At 35.7% G+C, this 18922-nt stretch overlaps 1 protein-coding gene across 3 annotated transcripts in view; it reads right to left on the bottom strand.

Annotated features, from left to right (window-relative positions):
- Positions 1 to 18922, bottom strand: part of LOC117342336 (unconventional myosin-XVI-like) — a 171248-nt gene that overhangs the window by 113028 nt on the left and 39298 nt on the right. For all 3 annotated transcript variants that reach the window (XM_033904472.1, XM_033904474.1, XM_033904475.1), the window contains exon 29: positions 16468 to 16568. In XM_033904472.1, coding sequence (XP_033760363.1) covers positions 16468 to 16568 — 101 coding nt within the window. The remainder of the gene's footprint in view (positions 1 to 16467; positions 16569 to 18922) is intronic.

Genomic DNA, 18922 nt, shown 5'->3' with positions numbered 1-18922 from the left:
AAAAAGGTCAAACTTAAAAAGTTTACAAGCTCCACATTAATTAATCAATTACAACAATACATTTAGATTTAGGTGCACTGAATTCAACAGAGTTGAGTTTGAATTAGAAATGGCACTTCCTGCAGCCCACGTAGGAAGAAAAACACCTGATCAGGGCAGGAGAGCAATTTAAATTGAGAAAGAGGGTTATTTTTGGATTTACAATCAATAGGAAATGAAACTGAAGAGAGGATGTTTACAGAAACCGGAGATTATTGTATTTCAGTAAATCCTCGAGTTACATTTATTCTATTCAGAAAACTCTGTTGTATAGGACTAAAAGCATCAAAATACAACAATAATATAAACTTCAGAGCAAGTATAATCTATTTCTATATAAATCCCATTAAATTGGTATTAATATCTGAATTTTGTTTTTAACTATACTACACCAAAAATAATGTGTATTCAGAAAAAAATTTCAGGCTTGAACAAGTCTAGATATATCAAATCTTTGGAAATTTCTATTTCTGTTAATTCATTAAATTGTAAAATCAATCTAAAATCTGTTTTAATGATGGTTGGACCATTTAAAAATGATTCTTTGGTCAATCATTTCGTTGATATTCATCTCATTAACAGTCATACCTGTGCCTCCATACACCTGAGGAGATTTAACTCGGTATATTTGGTCAATCATTTCGTTAATATTCATACCCGTACCTCCATACACCTGAGGAGATTTAACTCTGTATATTTGGTCAATCATTTCGTTAATATTCATACCCGTACCTCCATACACCTGAGGAGATTTAACTCTGTATATTTGGTCAATCATTTCGTTAATTCATACCCGTACCTCCATACACCTGAGGAGATTTAACTCTGTATATTTGGTCAATCATTTTGTTAATTCATACCCGTACCTCCATACACCTAAGGAAATTTTACTCTGTATATTTGGTCAATCATTTCGTTAATATTCATACCTGTGCCTCCATACACCTGAGGAGATTTAACTGTATTATTAAGACCAGCTGTAAACAATTTTTATCCAATGCTCAGGTGAAACTCATGTTTTATCAATCAGACAATTAATCAATCTGACTCAACACTAATTTGCATAACGGGAGCATATGGTCATGATGTACAATTCTAGAATCCATTGTGTGAGGGATAAGGGAGGCACACTGTTATTGATTCTGATAACAGGGGAGGCACATTATTATTGATTCTGATAACAGTCAACAATCTGCTAAATGACCCATAGCTGTCCCTCTTGAAATGGTGAACCCCCAAACACCATCAATAACAATAACAATCAGAACTTCTTTCTGTGAAATAAGGTTATTATAACATATATTTTGTTGAAATATGTAAACAAAAAATATATCATTAATATCATTATTATAATCATTTATTGTTTTAAAATTCATTAAATTCTGCATCTTAAGCTCAAGCCCAACATTAAGATTTTCATGAAAACAAGATCTGCATGCTAGCTGATTCCTGCCATCTCCCCAAATCTCCATTATCAGCGAATATCAACAAAAGCCCAAACTTACAGTGAGTACATGGTGTACTCGGTGACACAATCAATACCCTGACTCCAGGCACCCTTAATTATTGATTGTAATATTACAGCTAAGTGACCAAGACAGTCAGTGCATGTCACATAGTGACCTTTGACCTTTGATATATTGCTGTGCCATTGATAGCTCCCTTTGATCAGGGATCTGTGACAATCAATACATGTCTATTGACAATACAAATGACCTCTGACCTTTGACCAGCTGTTGATGTTTTGGTAGGAACAGATATGCCCTCACTCTGTAGTAAATGTTCTACAGGTTAATTGATTTTCGTAGTCACCAATGATTTTAAATCAGTTAACTGCCATATAAGGAATGGCCCTACTGCTTCACTTACCCTTGTATGATGTTGACCTCTTGTTTTATAGTGTAAATCTCTGTACGATGTCAACAACTGTATGTCAATCTTTGTATAATGTCAAACCTCTGTATCACGTCAATCTCTGTATGATGTCCACCTCTGTATAATGTCAATATCTGTATGATGTCAGCCTCGATATGATGTCAATCTCTGTATCACGCCAATCTCTGTATGATGTCAATATCTGTATGATGTCAATATCTGTATGATGTCAATATCTGTATAATGTCAATATCTGTATGATGTCAAACCTCTGTATGACGTCAATCTCTGTATGATGTCAATATCTGTATGATGTCAATATCTGTATAATGTCAATCTCTGTATGATGCCAATCTCTGTATAATGTCAATCTCTGTATGATGTCAGCCTCGATATGATGTCAATCTCTGTATAATGTCAATCTTTGTTTAATGTCAAACCTGTTTGATGTCAAACCTCTGTATGATGTCAAACCTCTGTATGACGTCAATCTCTGTATAATGTCAAACATCTGTATGATGTCAAACCTCTGTATGACGTCAATCTCTGTATAATGTCAAACCTCTGTATGACATCAATCTCTGTATGATGTGAATCTCTGTATAATGTCAAACCTCTGTATGATGTCAATCTCTGTATAATGTCAATCTCTGTATAATGTCAGCCTCGATATGATGTCAACCTCTGTATGATGTCAATCTCTGTATAATGTCAATCTCTGTATAATGTCAAACCTCTGTATAATGTCAACCTCTGTATGATGTCAATCTCGATATGATGTCAATCTCTGTATGATGTCAATCTCTGTATAATGTCAATCTTTGTTTAATGTCAAACCTATTTGATGTCAAACCTCTGTATGATGTCAAACCTCTGTATGACGTCAATCTCTGTATCACGCCAATCTCTGTATAATGTCAATCTCTGTATGATGTCAGCCTCGATATGATGTCAACCTCTGTATGACGTCAACCTCTGTATGACGTCAATCTCTGTATGTCAGCCTCGATATGATGTCAATCTCTGTATCACGCCAATCTATGTATAATATCAAACCTCTGTATGACATCAATCTCTGTATGATATCAGCCTCGATATGATGTCAATCTCTGTTAAATGTCAAACATCTGTATGACGTCAATCTCTGTATAATGTCAAACCTCTGTATGATGTCAACCTCTGTATGATGTCAATATCTATATAATGTCAAACCTCTGTATGATGTCAATCTCTGTATAATGTCAAACCTCTGTATGATGTCAATCTCTGTATAATGTCAATCTCTGTATGATGTCAGCCTCGATATGATGTCAACCTCTGTATGACCTCAACCTCTGTATGTCAGCCTCGATATGATGTCAATCTCTGTATCACGCCAATCTCTGTATAATATCAAACCTCTGTATGACATCAATCTCTGTATGATGTCAGCCTCAATATGATGTCAATCTCTGTTTAATGTCAAGCATCTGTATGACGTCAAACATCTGTATAATGTCAAACCTCTGTATGATATCAAACCTCTGTATGATGTCAAACCTCTGTATGATGTCAAACCTCTGTATGACGTCAATCCCTGCATAATGTCAAACCTCTGTATGACGTCAATCTCTGTATAATGTCAAACCTCTGTATGATGGCAAACCTCTGTATGACGTCAATATCTGTATGATGTCAATCTCTGTATAATGTCCAACCTCTGTATGACGTCAATATCTGTATGACGTCAATCTCTATATGATGTCAGCCTCGATATGAAGTCAATCTCTGTATAATGTCAAACCTCTGTATGATGTCAAACTCCTTGTATGATATGTCAACCTCTGTATAATGTCAAACCTCCGCAAAAGGACAAACCCCTTTTATGATGTTGACCTCTGTATGATGTCAACCTCTGTATAATGTCAAACCTCTTTATGTCAAACTGAGATACTGTTAAACATCGACTTGACAAACAACAACATTGTAAAGACATTTTACTGTATGTCACAATAAATAGACAAACAGTAGTCTTTCAAATTGGTATATCTTGTTAATTCAGGTTCATATATATTGCTAAAATGTTGCAATGTTGAAATGATATCAGTGCATCTTTAGAATCCAATTAGTCTGTTAATTGCATGGAATCGAAAATGTTCTTCAGATTTAATTGAAAAAAAGTATCTTTATTATGTCAATATCATGCCAATCATGCTGTAAAAATGTACATAATTTAGCTATAATTTTATCTAAGCGATTTTTGCACTGGAAGCATTTTTCTAAATTATGGTTGTACTAATTACACATCCTACACTCTATTTCCTTGACAAATAACATTGGTGCATGAATTCAGCAGAGCAATAACATGTTAAAATTTGGTAGTGTGCTAAAAATTTGGTACTGCCAATTAAGAATTACATCAAAACATGTAGGTCAAAGGTTAATAAATTATCGATGCCCACTGGTCTCAAGCTCTTAAGCAGGTTAAACAACACTTGGCCTCTCCCATTTATACAGTGAATACAAGCCTATATTAATCTGTTTTTTTATTGGACTAACCATATACAAGATGTATACTGTACAATTGAGCCTTGTGTGAGGAAAGATGGACACCCAATTCAGAGTAGTTTTACTGCAGCATTCTGTACTGTACAATATTGTCTTGTAATGGTCTGCAATGTTCACAAAGGAAATAATCCATCAACCTTCAATTAATTCTATTTATAGCATCATTTTATATCCATTAGTGCACCTTGTCCAATAAATGGTCAACTGAATCAATGATGGATATTGAGGTCAGAAGTTCAAATATTTCATTTCTTGCTGATTATAATGAATTGAAAATAAATCTTTTTATTCAATATCAAATCCTATTTTTTTTTTTTTTTTTAATTTTCATAAAAATTTCCTTTTGTATCACTTAAACAATAATTTACAAGGTTAGTTATCTGATAACCTGGTACATGTATAAGTTATCATATTTCCTATAATTTCAAATACCATTTTAAAATGTCAAGTATTCTTGACATAGGAACTTTGGGTGGGGAGTGCAAAAGGTCATTTCTTAATTACCAAAACATTTCTATGGGGAGACCGCATGACCATGTTAAGATGACACCTTTCAAAAAAATCTTACGGGTAATTGGAATTTTGAAATATTGAACAATGAAGAGGTTTTACTGACCATTTATGTTTAAATTGGCAATTGGAATTTTTTTCATTTATGTGATGCATTAACAGTAGGCAGTATACACCCTTAAATAGTAAGGCAACAATACATCTTAACCATTGCAGTAAGGCAGCATACATCCTATTGGGACTATAGCCAGACAGAACCAGTAGTACTATGGCAGTCATGACTCACCATGAACTGCCAGTCTATTGAATATTAATGAAGGTCAGGAACTTCAGCCAGACCAGTCACCAATGCCTGTACACATTATAAATCCTATGTGCTGGATTGCAGGCTAACACGAAACCACAATGTACATTAACCTGAGAAAAAATCGAAATGAAATCTACACTGAATTGATTTGATGTAATCTACAAGAGTCCAAAATAATGTTCTGACATGGAAAAGTTTCTTTTGGGATAATCAAATTAATGCAATCTCATTAGGTTAAAATACCTGCTTTTGATGCTAAATTCCAGTAAGATCATTACTATCATTATCTTTTAAATGCTTATACAAAGGGACAATATTAATACAAAAGTATGTTTGACCTATATCTAATGACTGAGAACCATGATGAATAAATTAATGACATTACATGAGGATCTAATGAGTAAGGAGCCAGGAAGTCAGTATATGATAACAAGAATCAGAATACTAATGGTAGCCAGATTATACAGGATGTCAGAATACTCAGGGGCCAGATTATACAGAATGTCAGAATACTCAGGGATCAGATTAGACAGGATGTCAGAATACTCAGGGATCAGATTATACAGGATGTCAGAATACTCAGGGATCAGATTAGACAGGATGTCAGAATAATCAGGGATCAGATTATACAGAAAGTCAGAATACTCAGGGATCAGATTATACAGAATGTCAGAATACTCAGGGATCAGATTATACAGAATGTCAGAATACTCAGTGATCAGATTATACAGGATGTCAGAATACTCAGGGGTCAGATTAGACAGGATGTCAGAATACTCAGAGGTCAGATTATACAGGATGTCAGAATACTCAGGGATCAGATTATACGGAATGTCAGAATACTCAGGGATCAGATTATACAGAATGTCAGAATACTCAGGGATCAGATTATACAGAATGTCAGAATACTCAGGGATCAGATTATACAGAATGTCAGAATACTCAGGGATCAGATTATACAGAATGTCAGGATACTCAGGGATCAGATTATACAGAATATCAGAATACCCAGTGATCAGATTATACAGGATGTCAGAATACCCAGGGATCAGATTATACAGAATGTCAGAATACCCAGTGATTAGATTATAGGATGTCAGAATACTCAGGGATCAGATTATACAGAATGTCAGAATACTCAGGGTCAGATTATACAGAATACTCAGGATACTCAGGGATCAGATTAGACAGGATGTCAGGATACTCAGGTCAGATTATACAGAATGTCAGAATACTCAGGGATCAGATTATACAGAATGTCAGAATACTCAGGGATCAGATTATACAGAATGTCAGGATACTCAGGGATCAGATTATACAGAATGTCATAATACCCAGGGATCAGATTATACAGAATGTCAGAATACTCAGGGTCAGATTATACAGAATGTCAGAATACTCAGGTCAGATTATACAGAATGTCAGGATACTCAGGGATCAGATTATACAGAATGTCAGGATACTCAGGTCAGATTATACAGAATGTCAGGATACTCAGGGATCAGATTAGACAGGATGTCAGAATACTCAGGGATCAGATTATACAGAAAGTCAGGATACTCAGGGATCAGATTATACAGAATGTCAGAATACTCAGGGATCAGATTATACAGAATGTCAGAATACTCAGGGGTCAGATTATACAGAAAGTCAGAATACTCAGGGATCAGATTATAGAGGATGTCAGAATACTCAGGGATCAGATTATACAGAATATCAGAATACCCAGTGATCAGATTATACAGGATGTCAGAATACCCAGGGATCAGATTATACAGAATGTCAGAATACCCAGTGATCAGATTATACAGGATGTCAGAATACTCAGGGATCAGATTATACAGAATGTCAGAATACTCAGGGTCAGATTATACAGAATGTCAGAATACTCAGGTCAGATTATACAGAATGTCAGGATACTCAGGGATCAGATTAGACAGGATGTCAGAATACTCAGGGATCAGATTATACAGAAAGTCAGGATACTCAGGGATCAGATTATACAGAATGTCAGGATACTCAGGGATCAGATTATACAGAATGTCATAATACCCAGGGATCAGATTATACAGAATGTCATAATATTCAGGGATCAGATTATACAGAATGTCAGAATACTCAGGGATCAGATTATACAGAATGTCAGAATACTCAGGGATCAAATTATACAGAATGTCAGGATACTCCGGGATCAAATTATACAGAATGTCAGAATACTCAGGGATCAGATTATACAGAAAGTCAGAATACTCAGGGATCCGATAATAGAGAAGTCAGGATACTCAGGGATCAGATTATACAGAATGTCAGGATACTCAGGTCAGAGTATACAGAATGTCAGGATACTCAGGTCAGATTATACAGAATGAATACTCAGGGATCAGATTATACAGAATGTCAGAATACCCAGGGATCAGATTATACAGAAAGTCAGAATACTCAGGGATCAGATTATACAGAATGTCAGAATACTCAGGGATCAGATTATACAGGATGTCAGAATACTCAGGGATCAGATTAAACAGGATGTCAGAATACTCAGGGATCAAATTATACAGGATGTCAGGATACTCAGGTCAGATTATACAGAATGTCAGAATACTCAGGGATCAGATTATACAGAATGTCAGAATACTCAGGGATCAGATTATAGAGGATGTCAGAATACTCAGGGATCAGATTATACAGAATATCAGAATACCCAGTGATCAGATTATACAGGATGTCAGAATACCCAGGGATCAGATTATACAGAATGTCAGAATACCCAGTGATCAGATTATACAGGATGTCAGAATACTCAGGGATCAGATTATACAGAATGTCAGAATACTCAGGGTCAGATTATACAGAATGTCAGAATACTCAGGTCAGATTATACAGAATGTCAGGATACTCAGGGATCAGATTAGACAGGATGTCAGAATACTCAGGGATCAGATTATACAGAATGTCAGAATACTCAGGGATCAAATTATACAGAATGTCAGGATACTCCGGGATCAAATTATACAGAATGTCAGAATACTCAGGGATCAGATTATACAGAAAGTCAGAATACTCAGGGATCCGATTATAGAGAAGTCAGGATACTCAGGGATCAGATTATACAGAATGTCAGGATACTCAGGTCAGAGTATACAGAATGTCAGGATACTCAGGTCAGATTATACAGAATGAATACTCAGGGATCAGATTATACAGAATGTCAGAATACCCAGGGATCAGATTATACAGAAAGTCAGAATACTCAGGGATCAGATTATACAGAATGTCAGAATACTCAGGGATCAGATTATACAGGATGTCAGAATACTCAGGGATCAGATTAAACAGGATGTCAGAATACTCAGGGATCAAATTATACAGGATGTCAGGATACTCAGGTCAGATTATACAGAATGTCAGAATACTCAGGGATCAGATTATACAGAATGTCAGAATACTCAGGGATCAGGTTATACAGAATGTCAGAATACTCAGGGATCAGATTATAGAGGATGTCAGAATACTCAGGGATCAGATTATACAGAATGTCAGAATACTCAGGGATCAGATTATACAGGATGTCAGAATACTCAGGGATCAGATTATACAGGATGTCAGAATACTCAGGGATCAGATTATACAGGATGTCAGAATACTCAAGGATCAGATTATACAGGATGTCAGAATACTCAAGGATCAGATTATACAGGATGCCAGAATACTCAGGGATCAGATTATACAGAATGTCAGAATACTCAGGGATCAGATTATACAGAATGTCAGGATACTCAGGGATCAAATTATACAGAATGTCAGAATACTCAGGGATCAGATTATACAGAATGTCAGAATACTCAGGGATCAAATTATACAGAAAGTCAGAATACTTGGTAGTTAGATCAGACCAGATGTCAGAATACTTGGGGTCAGATTATACATGACTTGAGAATATACAGGGTCAGATTATGCAGTATGTCAGAATACCCAGGGGTCAGATTACACAGGGTGTCAGATTACACAAGATTTATTGGTAATGAACAGTAATAGTTATCTTCATTAATCAGGAATTTAACGCTGAAATATTCATTCTAAAGATATCTCCAAAAGATCAGAATTACATTTCCTACTACACAAAATCACAGATGAAAAAAAAATCAATCAAAACCGATCAGAGGCATAGAAACAATATGTGGATAGGTCCATTCCTGGCTTTTGTGTTCTACAACCAAAGGAATTTCACAATCATAAAAAACTTCAATAAATCCTCCTAGCTCTGATAAAACAATATTTGCTCTTTATGCAGAAGCCACAAAAGATGTTTGCAAGACTTGGTAAAGATACTGACGCTCCTATTAGGGCACCATATAGAAAATTAACAAAATATGACTGGCTTAGATTGCCTGTCTATCATCTGTCTTCTGTCTGCCAGCTGTAACATAATTAGGGAAACTGTTCTCCAACTGTTGACGCAAGGAACACAGCTTATAGAAGAGGCTTTCAGACAATTCTCAGGTTTATAAAAATATAGAGAGAGTGAATCACACAGCAGGATGGTGTAATCTGTATATGTTAATGGGAACATGTACATGGTACAAGACGCTAATATGCATTTGGGTAAAAGAATCACATGCTAGGCAGGTCATTGTTTATGTGTATTGTGACTGGACGAGGAAACATACTAAATCTATAAGGATGATAAACACAAGGTTATTTGGTGAATTACATTTCCACATCAAACATGAAATTACATGTCAATATTATGCTCCGATGATTAATCATGTAGGAACTAATGCTATACATTGAAGAATGTCTGATAGATCCACCATTGCCAATCATTTGATAATTGCATTTGATGGTATAAATGTGAATAAATTCAGTAATATAACTTATTTACACATGTCAGAAGTTCAATTCAAGTGAACCCGTACTGCAAGTATGATAAACCCATATCCAAAGGTCAAAATGTAGGTCAGAGTGACCTTCTTTTGATACATGACACAAAATGCCTCACCTAGATGAGTTCATGTCCCAAGTATGAAGTTCCAGTGTCAAGAAGTGTAGGAGATAGAGAATAGAAAAGATAACCTGAGGTCAGACAGACGGGCACAACACAAAACTATAGTATTAATGACAACAGAATAAAGATTGTTTGAGATTTTGAGATCCGATATCTGGGACAAAACTTCATTCTTACATTGTAATTTGTTACTATATTTAATAGGAAGCCATGTACCTGTTCTGCTCAGCTGGCAAATCTGGTAAAAGAATGAATGACACCATTTTATTGTTTGTTTCTCAAAAGTTTGATTGATATATTGGTATTGAATTTCCAAGCTCTCTGAAGATTTTCAAGCTTTCTCCAGGGATTTCAATTCTCTCTCTGAAGATCTCTCTTTCTCGAAGTATTTCCAATCTCTGTGTGAGGAACTCTAAGAGATTTCTCGAAGGACAACGAAATTCTCTAAGAAGATCTCACCTTCTCTCTCTGTAAGCTATCTCCAAGGAATTCCAAGCTCTCTGTAAGGTCTTCCAAGCTATCTTTCAAGATCTCTGAGCTTTCTCAAAATATTTCCAAGATCTCTGAGCTTTCTCCATGGAATTCCAAGCTCTCTCTCAAGATCTCAGTTTTCTACAATTGTTTCCAAGTTCTCTCTGAAGATATCTGAGCTTCTCTAAAGAATTACAAGTTTTCTCTGTAGATCTCCAAACTTTCTCCAAAGATCTCCAAGCTCTGTCTGAAAGATCAGAGTTTTCTCTGAGGATTTCGAATCTTTCACAGAGTATAAAATTTTTTAATGAAGATCCTTTGAGATTTTTGGCAATATTTGAAAGTTCTGAAAAAATCTTAGAATTGCAGTTTGTTTCAATACTTCTAGCTTTCAATTACATCAATTTTTGTAACAAGATTTCCCAAGCTGTTAAACCTTGTAAAATCTTGGAAATCATTGGAAAGATTGGAGTTGATGTGGTTTAATGTATCAAATATAGAATTATGCATATTTTGCTTCTGTGCAAGTGTTTGTTATGAGCGAATGACGAGTTAATAAATACTATACAGTATATGGCCATTGATGATCCCTGTGATCAATACACCAAATTTAGTTCACATAGTACATTTACTGTCAAGGAAACTGAGCTAAAGGCACTCTTTAATGACTGGAACAATAATATTACTGATACTGGTGGAAAATTAACAGGACTTACTGTCCTGAGTATAGCTTTCTTTCCTTCAATGTTTCAACACAACAATTCTGAACATGCTGTCCCATGGAGTGGCATTGTCAATGCTGAGCTCACAAGGTCTTCCCATTCTCAACAGATCGTCTCAGGAAATCCAAAACAGATTTTTTATCAACAGGAAACATGCACAAGCATTTCATATTGCAAGTTTAAATGATAAGGAAGACATGTGGGTAACACATGCGTAACGACGCAGTGCACTGTTGCTTATTTCTTGTAATAAGTAAGAATGTAGTTACCCTGATTATACATCGGCTGAAGCATGTGGTAACAATATCAGTTCTCACCCTTTGCTGAAAGGTTCACAAGCAATAGACAGAAACGAATGCCTAGCCATTGTAAAGGCAAATTACCTTGTCTCTTCATTCAAATGATTAGATAATTCATAACTTGTATCATACGAGAAAGGCAATGATTAGAAAAATATAAGGCTCTGACCCGACAGACCAAAAAGGGTATCCGTGATTTTTTAAAGTTCCTAGAGAATTTCATTTTACACTAAATACAAATATTTCACATGTTTTTATACTGAAAACTTTGAAACATTATCCAATCAGTCACAGGCATACCAACTGAACGGTGCATAGTTTGAATTCCAAGATGTAATGTATTTAATTAATCATATTCCTACAGAAGCTAAAACAGATATCAGGCCATAGAAAATGAAATTAAAAATTATTACCAAAGATAAACAATGGAAAAAAAAATAATTGGATCATGTACCTGACATCTTGAAAAACTAGGAATTGTCTGTCAGACATACCCAGGTAAATGCCCCCGCTACCGCTCGACACCCCAAAACATAGTTTGTTGAGGATTGCATCAGCAGTTCCTGAGGTAAACTAGTTTTGCGTCTGGGCAGGACAGGACGTGACAAGGGACAAGACGGGACGGGACAGATATGGGTTATGGGTAACACTATATGCCCCCCCCTCCCCCCTCCCCCATTTCATGACAGGGGCATAAAAACCCAAAAGATGTGGCATCATATATCAGGCTGAGAATTTTTTTTTTTTTTTTTTATCATCAAATCATCAGATACTTGATCAAAACAGTCCCAGAGATTGATCCTGTTTTCCAGGACCAGGCTTACATACCGTATTTATCCCCAAACAAGCCCCTGGCCACAAATAAGCCCCATTCTTTATTTTTGCAGAATCATCAGTTTTAAAATAGTAAGCCATAAATAGATCACAAATAAGCCCTCTGCCAACTTCAATACTTTGCACTTTGGAGGAGGACTTATTTCAGGATAAATAAGGCATTGAGTGTTACACTAGGAGAGGGAATTCTTTGAGGATAAATACATGATTGATTTTCACTGGGGTAACAGGCTTAATTTGAGGCCATAACTATACAATACTGTGAATCACACCTGCTGGAGGAGGCTTATTTAAGGATAAATACTGTTAACAACCAAAGACGAGAAACACGTTGTCTAATTCCTGGAATATATTTAAAGTCTTTGTTACTAACTGGGACCACTACTGGATCTCTTCCTCCTTCTTTAGAACAGGAAGTACATATCTACACCAACATTAAATCTTGTGACTATTCACTTACGACAAATTACAACAAGTGAGAATACAAATCAGATTTAGTTTTTAGTGTTTTGTGAAAAAGATTTATGTCAAGTTTGGATGGTTTGGTGGCACAGTGGCGATACACTTGCTTAATTTTCACTGAGGCGACTGCAGAGGTTCGATTCCCTGATCGGATGTGAAATGGTATGGGGTCATCTGCCTGACCACATGGGATTTCCCAAGCACTCTGGTTTAATCGTACACTAAGACCCCTTCCGCACATCCATCTTGGCCAACAAAAATGATCAAAACCTCTTTATGATTTCCTAACATGAGTTTTGACAAAATCAAAAAATAATTATGTTAAATGATAGAATATATATACCCTAATGATGATATAATGTGAGAATCAATACCATTATTTTTCATTATTGCAATCAAAAACCAGGAAACTACCCACTGATTACAAGGAATCAGTAATGTGGTGCTCCACTCTCTATATGGAAATGAGCCACAGAAAATATATCATGCATGTGAAAACTGGATTGTTTTGAAGAATGATCAAAGCTGCATCAGAATATTAAAGACAATCAGACGTACTGGTTGCTGCCCTCGAAGGCAAAGAAAGGAGTGGGCAAAATCACAATACCATCTACGATGTACAGAGTCAAGATGACTCCGTGAGACAAAAATAAAACATGAGTTAAACATGAAAAGCCACCATGAATCGGCAGGGAAACTTTCGGCACAAACAAACCCATGCTTTAATTCCTATTAAGTATCCAGGGATGCAACTCGAGGGTTTTCAGGGTAGGTTCATATTCTATTTTTAGATGTTTATTACATACATTATTTATGAATTATTATGAAGTTTAACTTGATGAAGTTTTATATCTATAAACAAAAACATACAGAGGCTTTAATATAAGTTGGTATAACTTCTCAATTGTTGTAAAATAAATTTTACATTCACATTTACAATCAATTTAATCATACTGTATCTTATAATCATATATCATGAAGATGACAAAAAAATCTATCAAAATAATTTGTTCATATTAACATCAAAACTCCCTAGGATCTCAAGGTCATACAACCAGTGATTTTATTGGTAAATCGGCCAGACATTGGTAAATGATCAACGGCGAGACAACAGTCAATATTGACGACTAGGTCAGTGTCATACAAACAGGTTGGAGGTGATTCTATCTATGTTACACACAATGAAGCCCTATTGATTCCCTATGTCTGGCTATAACATCTACTATAGCATCTAGTAAACCATAATCCACTTCTTTTTTTTTTTGAGAAAGAAATATCGGTTTAGATATGTATATACAATGTACATATTACATTATTTAAACATGATAACTTTCAATTTCAGGAGAGGTATATTTCATTTTCAGTTTAATCAATTATCATAACATTTAATTGAATTCAATTTTACTTACATGCTTAAATTGTAAAGGAGGTCAAACTGAAATGACTATGCAGACTTTGGTTTGGTTTGATTTATTACATTTAATGTCCTATTAACAGCCAGGGTCATTTAAGGACATGCTTGATTTTTGAGGTGGAGGAAAGCCGGAGTACCTGGAGAAAAGCCACCGGCCTACGGTCAGTACCAGGCAACTGCCCCACGTAGGTTTCGAACTCCCGACCAAAAGGTGGAGGGTTAGTGATAAAGTGTCAGCACACCTTAACCACTCGGCCACTGTGAGAGGCCCAGACCACAATGGATTCAACTGCTGCAGCAAGTTACCAAACAAAACCTAGTTAGCCTTTTGAATTATTTCTATAAACAGTGACTTTACTTTTCCCCTGACATTTTCAGGGAAATAAAGATCAACATTGTCCCACTCCATGTTTGTATCAGGCAATGACCTGTTAATGATGGGTAAAGTGAGAATTAGGGAATTTTCTTTGATGTCTTCAAATTCAGGTGAAGAGATTCTTTGAAGCGCAAAATGATCGGTTGCCCGTGACAAAATTTCGATCTGAATTTTTTGCTTTCTCTACTCCCTGCCTTTTGCTGTGTTTCTGTAACATGTCAGAAAAATTATCTATTTTTCATCTGTGTTACATTATGTTAGACCAGAAAAAACTATTTCCATATGAGCCGTTGGCATCCTGAAACCCTTATTGACAGAGAAATAGACCAAAAAGGGTGATTAATGGACAGGCAGAGTACATTGCTGTATTGATACATTTCTGACTATTTAATGCCAGGTTCCCCGGGGCCAGAACATATAATTTCCTATTTGTACTTATCAAGCTAACAAGCCTGTGATGTTGGGGCACCATGTGTTTGGAGGATAGACTAGGGAGGATAAAACATGATTACTATCATCATCAAAAAGCATTAGTTCACCATTAACTAACAACAGAAATTCTCACAACTGTTTTTTACTACTTCAGCTTGCATCTCTAGAAAATCAATTATTTCATGATAATCATTCCCATACTAAGAACCTGATCTGATATTTAATATTTTACATTCTCACTGAATCTAAATTATACTGTCATAGAAAGCATAGCTGTCTATCAAGTCAGGATCACAGAACCAAATAATTACATAGGGAGTCAGAAAATCTGCAGCTACAGATATTGTCCTTCCCTGCAGCAGTGGATTACACATAGAACAGTTTTCATCCACATGTATCTTTTTTTCAAATCAGCAGGTTAAATAGTATTTAAGATTAATAAGTTATAAAACTAATGATTCACACAGGGCAATGTGATACCCCATGTTATACTATAAAATCGACCTTCTATGGTTTCAGCTGCTATTTGGGAAGACAGAACTTTTTATTCTTATTGCAATAAAAACATTAAAAGGGAAATAACTCTGATAAGGTTTAAACAGAATTATCCAAATATCAATGGTCATGAAATTGATTGAAGATTTTGAAATATTATACCAAACACTGACTGGACATTGGACAATGGTACAATCTATCCCCTAAAACACATTTTACTATCACAGACTTACACAGGCTGTCAACAGTCAAGGGTTGAATAGTCACAGCAAACTTTACTCAGTAAGCACCTTTTTGTGGAAATAAATCCACTTCTACACATAAATTTGAAGAAACACATTAAAAATTATGAAAATGTTAGAAGACAGTTCCTCACATGGATGAAAAAAAATCAAACACATTCAAATATGTCATATGTGACCTTCCAAGGAAGGCAATAAAAAAGGTCAAATATGACAGGTGGTCTCTTAACCCAGGTTCTGGTAACTGGTATAGTATTAATAGTATTAATAACATTGGGAGGGGAAAACATTGTCACATATAAGAGGGAATCACTTAAAAAAATTAATTTTCTGAAATACAAAGGATAAAAACAATGAAGTACAGTGAAACCTCTCAATTAAGACCATCTGGGGGACTGAGTGAAACTTTGCTGTTTAGGATGAAAGTATTTCCTTACCTATGAAGACTTCCTCCGTCTCATCACGCACAGCATTGAAGTCATCGTACACATCAAGCAAGTCGTCTAGCTCCTCTAGGGATTTGCATATCTCTCGAACTCTGAACAAAGTAAACAACTTTTGTTAGCAAATTGTCATGCAGAGTTTTTTCTAGAAATTCTGATATCAACAAAAAACACCTTTGACTCCCAATTATTCAAACTACAGTAAGGACCGTAGCTTTTAATACTTCTACCCCCACACCGCGATTTATGGTGACGAGTGTACATGGAGAAATAATCACCGTGTTTCCTAGTGATAGACCAATTATGCCAATCAATCACCGGGGTTAAATCATCAAAGATCGCGGTGACCAAGCGTGCCGCGGTGAACCTCCGCGATCGAGACACTGAGGATCACAGAGAATCACAGTGGATCAGCAGGACTCATCGGTGCTTACTCATGCGATAAAATTTACCTGTAATATGGATCGATATGGAGTAGGCTAACTACATGTATATAACTGATACCTATCAACGCTATGATCGATGTGACCAGGGACGTACAGTATAACGTAATTGAAACTTTACATTTACCATTGGTTTTAATTGTTTCCAGCTCTTATAAATGCCGTAGAATTAAACATCAGTTTTACTTAGCTTGAAAATATGTGATATTTTATTTTATTTTGTCACTATAGTCGTAGTCTAGAGGGGACATAGATAATGTGTAGTATATTTAGATATAAAGAACTGTAAACATTCCGCTGTGTGTCGCTGACCGGTAAAAGAAAGTAGATTTGATGGAAGTTATTTCTTGTGTAGTAGATGTAAGAATCACGGATTGATGAACATTTCGAACAACTTTCATCCAAGTAAGGATATAATTTGCATGTCTGCTGAAGGGCCAGAACGCACTACTCTATGAAAACATGGAATTTTCCGTCACCGTTTGGTGTCGCTAAGATGTAAGGTGTAAATACAGTAAAACCGGTGTGAAATCACACGTATCTTACCAATATGGATAAATGAGATATGTATTTACCCCCAGAACACCCATTTGGTTTTATTCCGTAAGTATAGACCCTTGCTTTACGCTAGTCAAAATTTCACGCTGTTGACCTGCCATTTTGTAAGTGACAGTACGACTAACCACCCGAATCGGAACGCAATGGACCGAAAAGACCACATATAATTTATTGTGTTTTTCTTCTAACGTAGTTTAAATCAAGAAAACTAAGCTTATTATTTCACAAAACCTGTTATATTAAATTCAAAAATTCATAATTTCTTAATTATAAGCGGTAAAATCTATAGAAATAAAAGTTGTAGCATCGCACATGGATTAGGTAATTAGGCTGACCGCGACCTACAATGTATAGTTAGCAACATGGCGTCGAATCCAGAATGAAATATTGACTAGCGTAAAGCGAGGGTCTATAAGGACTGAATTAAACACCTAGATGGGACTAAATGGGTATACTGGGGTAAATAAATATCTCATTTATCCATATATGTAAATGTTATGTCATTCCCGATTTTATTGTATTAGGACCAAAATCTAAGCGACATGCCACATGCCAGCTGTCGGAGAATTCCACGTTTTCATATCGTAGTGTGCCAGAGGAGGCCAATAGAAACTCTGGCTAATTCCACCTATGAAACTGATCAAAAGTAGGAATAACACTTATTATGTGTAATGATACTGGTTGCAGAGTCAAAAACCTGCAATATATCGTATCTTAGGGCATCCATATAATATGGGTGTTAAATGTACCGGCTGTTTCATGTCTTCACATTAATATCATGTCACTGAGTATTTTTTTTTTTACTTTATTTCATGGTTACTGTTTCTATCAAAAATGTGATTTCAATGATTTTTATAAAATCATAATACTTGTACATTTTATTACGTAGCGTCTTATAGAATACAACACGTTTTCATTTTGTGATGAATCAACATGATAGCCGTCATTGGTGGATAGTATCCATCTTGGCTGTCTGTCAATCAAACGCAATAGAAATGGGTACCTGGCCGTACACGAATTTCATCGGTTGGATTGACAAGTGACCTTATACAAAGCAGATGACACTGAAGTTCGTCACACCTCAGTGAGCATTGTTGCTGTCAATCAAACGCCGCGGAAAGGCTTTGCGCGTATTTCATTGGTTGATAAGAATGATTGACAAGTCATTCTCCGTGCACAGGTAAGATTTACAAGACAGTTACGAAATGTCTTGTTATTACTATGTATCAATCTTTTACAGATAAATATATTTGCAAATAAATGATAACTATTCTTTTAAAGCTTTGCTATCAGAAAGTTACGGTGTTAGTCTTGTTGAGTACGGCAATAAGATGCATGTTAAAAGCACACGATTTGTAAATGATCTCCATTTTGATAGTGATACTTCACGTATACGAAAGTCAGTACATGGTATTACATCCACAGTTTCTTTGGTATTTTTGATAATA

Source organism: Pecten maximus, chromosome 14 (genome assembly GCF_902652985.1).
Source record: "Pecten maximus chromosome 14, xPecMax1.1, whole genome shotgun sequence".
Classification (NCBI taxonomy): Eukaryota; Metazoa; Mollusca; class Bivalvia; order Pectinida; family Pectinidae; genus Pecten; species Pecten maximus.
The sequence above is the reverse complement of the archived record's forward strand: the minus strand, read 5'-3'. Positions and strand labels throughout refer to the sequence as shown.